Raw genomic sequence first — 5,079 nt, forward strand, 5'->3', positions numbered from 1 at the left:
ATCTTTCCGTCGTAGTTGACGTCGACCTCGCGAATCCACTCGTTGAACTCAGCCGGCTCGAGCTTCTCGCCGATCCTGGTGAGGATGTGGCGGAGTTCGGCGACGAAGACGAATCCCGTGGCGTCCTTGTCGAGGACCTTGAAGGCGTCGTGAAGCTGGCGATCGAACGGCTCCGGCTTCGTGTGCTTGGCCATCAGGTCCAGGAACCGCGGGAAATCGAATGACGCCAAGAGATTCTCCTCGGCGATGATGGATTTGAGCTGCGCCTGGGTAGGGTTCCCGCCGAGGGATCTCATAAGGATCCCAAGCTCCGATGGCACGATCCGGCCGTCGCCGTCGGTGTCGAAGAGCGTGAAGGCCTCCTTCATGGAAGAAACCTGGTTGTCGCTCTGATCCTTGCCCACCGCCCGATGGAGACCTCTCCCTCATCCACTTCGCCCTCTCCCTCCTCCGCTCCTCCGCCACTGCCGCCGACGACCCATCCTTCCTCTCCACCACATCCGTCCTCATCGACAGCTCCACCGCCCGATGGAGACTGAAGATGAGGGAGACCGGGGGAGTAGAGGAAAGAAAGTTAAAATGAAAATGGGAAAACTAACCGAGGAAGAAGAGATTGACACCGAAGAAAATGAAAACAAGAAAATGAAAACGAACCTCAATCGTTTTCATAATTTCTGCATTTTTGGGAAAGGGTCAGAAAACGTTTTCATTTTTAGTTTTTATAGGATAATGCACCAAGCACGTTCTCAACCCATTTTCATTTTTTTGGTCATCGAAAAACGTAAAAAACGTTTTTAAAAACGGAAACAAACACACATGATATCTCTTCATATGTGTACTTTGGCTACAGTTGCCACTCAACATTTTCAGAGCCTAAACTCTGGATATTATCTCCCGTAGTTCATCATAAAATGGAACCCATGAGAGATAGGAACAAAATGAAAGTTACTTTTGTTACAACAACCATGATTACAGTCTATAATCTATTTTCTAAGATCTATATAAGAATAGATGAGTAAATATCATTCCTGCACCTCATGCAAATTATTTTTTTTTCAAAAAAATCTCAAATTTTTAATTTTAATAAAACGCCAGTAACAATTAAGGTTCAATAATTTATGAACAATTAAGATCCAATAGCAATTTAAAAAAAAATTTAACGGTTTAAGACATGAGATTCGCACGTAAAAAGTAAAGATCGTCATTTTTTAAATCTTATCACGTATAAATTTTCTCTTGAACTATCAATTCAATAGCATTATCAGCTATTAAATTTTAATTACAACTGATTTTAAAGTTGTATAAATTAAAAATTCAAGTAGTTCAAGATGTAATAATAAAATTTACCCGGAGTAAATATATAAAAAGTATATGTAAAAAGAATGATTTTAGAACAGTTTGTAAAATGCTTGAGATAAATGCAGCATTCTTGAAAATATATTGAAATGTGACATTAAAAAAAAAACACAATAAAAATTTTGTAATTATTCCACTTGTATAATATTTTAATTGACAATAATATAAGAAAAAAGTATGAATCTTTTTTAACGTATTAATTAATCATATTTTCTATCCGTATAATTTATATAAAATCACAAAAAATTAAAAAATACATAAATTTAACCGTTAAAAAAATCTCCCAGAAAGTAATACAAGAACAAAGAAGCTCATCTTTACTTTCTCCACTTACAATAATACACTTACAATAATATGACGTGAATACACCCAACGTCATTAATGGCTACCCTCCTATAATAGATGAGTCTAAGGGAGTAGGGGTCCAGCGAGCTGTGACCCAGAGACCTAGACAATAAAGCAGTAAACAAAGAAGAATTAACAATAACATCTTGATACAGTTTTCTTTTTGTTTTTCTTTTTAAATTAAGGAAAAAAAAATCTCCTAGTGGAAGGATTCCTATAATAGAAAGAATTAGTGGATTATCCGTGCATTCGCACGAATATGTAACAATTTAATTAACAGTAATTTAAATAAATAAAACGTATAAAAATACACATATATATTTATAAGTTATTGTACATTTGTAACATATATATATATACACATTTATTTATATGTTTATCTTTATAGATAAAAATATACATACTTATTTATATATATACAGAGATTTATTCATATAATTATTATTTTTTTCCTTTCGCTTGTTGTTTCTTCTGAGCTGCAGTTAAGAAGAAAGAAAATAAGAAAATAGTTAGTATTAAATTGTAACAATTGTTAATAAATGTGTTCATATTTATTAAAATATTTAATATAATATATAACACATGATTTTACCTGATTTGTTTTCTTTTTTTCGATGAACTTGCGAAAGAGGTAGATTCGTGAGGGACTGAAACAGACTGAATTGGCATTGAAACTGATGTTGTTTCTTTTGAAGACCCAGTTGTTGTAGGTGGTAAATACAACTGAGGTTGATCATCATTGAAAGTGTTCAAAATAACTTTATCAATAAAAGCTCCCCGAGTACGAAACTGTATGACAAATATTTTTGATATTCCTCTTATTTCCTCTAAAATAGGAGGAATCATGTAGTGATCAGTGTATCCCTCATAATAAGTAAGTATAGAGCAAGCTTTGTTAATAAGTGACTGCACTGTTTTACCGAACATCACAACGTCTGTTCTTCCAATGTTATCTTCAATTTATATATTTATTTTGTACTTGTGTAAAAAAAATAAATTATATTTATTATATTTGTTAATACAAAATTAAAGCGTTTGTTTTTTATAATAGAATTTAGTACCAAGTTAGTGGCATTGTAGATAGATATCCATTAGTGTCACACCACCATGATGTTCCAGATTCTTGTCATTGTCTATAACACTTTATGCAGGCATAATAAAACCATCCTTGATGCGTATTTAAGTCAGTTATAATTGCTCTAACTGTATATTTTGTTTCCTGTTATGTAGAAAAGGAAATATTTTAATTCAATATATATACATATTATATTTAATGGATTATATTCTTAAAATTTATACCCGATTTTGGAATGGATCCAATGCTCGTAATTCTGTGATGGTAATGCGATTTGTATTTTTCTAGTCTTCTAATGATGTTGCTGGCTTTGCTGATGTAGCAATGTGATCCAAACTTTGAATGGAATGACGAAATCTATATAAAAAGATTTTTTTTATGTTAATAAATGAAAATGATAAAATATATATGTCAACATTGACAAAATGAGTATTTTTTGTTATACTCTGTTTAATTCTTCATGTTTCTGGAGTTTCTGGATCTAAAAAATAAAAAGTACCATATGTGTTTAATAAATAAAGACCTCCTGTAATAAATAGAAATTTATAGTTAGTTTTGTAAAAAATTAAAATACAATATATTATAATATGAGTAATAACCTTGGTACTGTTTGGCCGCCATTAAGTGCATTATATAACAAAAATGTAAATTGGGAAAACAAAAAAAAAATATTTATAATACATTCATATTATTATTGAAATATGTAACATATATTATTTACATATTATTTATATGTTGTTTACGTTATTTACATAAAGATGGCATATAAATGAAACTGTAAAAATATCATATTGCTTACAAATTGTATACAAATTGTATACAAAGATAAGAAAACAGAAGGAATACTATAATTTCCAGTACTTAGGTCGGCATTTTTTAGTGAGTTTGTGTAAGTCTCTATTCTGTTTCTTTTTTCTTGTGTCACGTCTTGGAGTTACTGTTTTTTATTAATGGTTTTATTTCTATTCCGTTCTTTTCTCTTGAGGATTGGGAGTTTTTTCTTTTATTTGTTAATGTTGATTTTACTGTTACTTAAATTTAAGTTTGTTTAGTTAAAAAAAATTACAAAAGTAATAACTATTTATATTATATCTATTTTAATAATGACATGAAATACATATTTTTCATCAGTATATACTGAGAAAACTATATTGACATTTTTGAATTGAATAAGAGAAAGAGATAACAAAAGTATATAAATAAATAAACAAATAAACAAATAAGAACTTAATACATTGTAAAACAAATCAATGAAAGAAAACATAAAACTATAATATAAACGTTTACAAACAAAATATGTAATAAGACATTAATTCAGGTATTTATTCTCTGTTGCTACCAATAGAAAAATGACTGAAAAATATAGTTAGCTATCAAATATATTATTACAGAGTTCAGATAGAATATCAAACAAATGAAAATAATAACAAAATGACAAAAACAGAAACAAGAGTAAAAAGAACAAAGACGTGAAGCTAGAAGAAAACAGAGAGAATATATAATATGATAAAAAGAATGACAAAAGATAAACGGTGTAAGAAAAAATAACAGAGGAGAAACATACTTTATTATCACTAAAAAATAATAACAGTCTAAGAAAAACCAAAATAAATTCGAAAAAGAAGAGTGAAAACAATTGTTGCCTAAAATTGTGAATCTAGAATCTCGCAAGTGCACGAGTCAACAAGTAGTAAAATGATGAATAACCAAGTATCGTCCCACATGGATTGAGTGTTTTTGAAATCAAATTGCTAAGTTAATTCTATTCAAGTCTTTAAGAAGAAAACTAAAGTTGATTTTAAGATGTTAAAAACTAATAATAATTTGACTGTAAGAAAATGAACAACAAAGATAAAACTAATTAATAACAAAATGTGCAAATAAAATTGGCCAATATCACTGTTCGTGGCTCACAATTGCTAAACTGTCTCCTAACAATGCTGCGCGATGCTGCAGCAACGGACAGCAATGACTACTAACTGTTAACCAGATTTACTAAACCAGGGATTTTCCAATCCTCTGTCTACTGATCTTAAAGCTAAATCCCACAAATCCATTTACAAATCTAGACTCTAAAATCAGAGAATGAAGCTCTAAATCATATGGTTATGCAAGACACAATATATTCCTATATCATGTGAATCAAAAATCTAAAACAAGATCTAAGAACCTGCACTATTCAAGCTGTGTCCACTCAACTAAATCTTCCCAGATCTAATCAAAGCTATACTCCCCTCTTATGATTTCCCAATCACAGTTAAGGCACAAATTCAGCTCACTTGAATAAACAAAGAAATAATCAT

At 30.6% G+C, this 5,079-nt stretch overlaps 1 protein-coding gene across 1 annotated transcript in view; it reads right to left on the reverse strand.

The window, feature by feature from the left end:
• Positions 1 to 2: 2 nt before the first annotated feature.
• Positions 3 to 5,079, reverse strand: part of LOC112093059 (probable calcium-binding protein CML13) — a gene marked incomplete at its 3' end in the record, with an annotated part of 7,320 nt that continues 2,243 nt past the window's right edge. The window contains exon 2 of the mRNA XM_024170718.1: positions 3 to 418. Within this exon, the coding sequence (XP_024026486.1) occupies positions 3 to 418 (416 nt within the window). The remainder of the gene's footprint in view (positions 419 to 5,079) is intronic.

Source organism: Morus notabilis, unplaced genomic scaffold (genome assembly GCF_000414095.1).
Source record: "Morus notabilis unplaced genomic scaffold, ASM41409v2 Scaffold69, whole genome shotgun sequence".
NCBI lineage: Eukaryota > Viridiplantae > Streptophyta > Magnoliopsida > Rosales > Moraceae > Morus > Morus notabilis.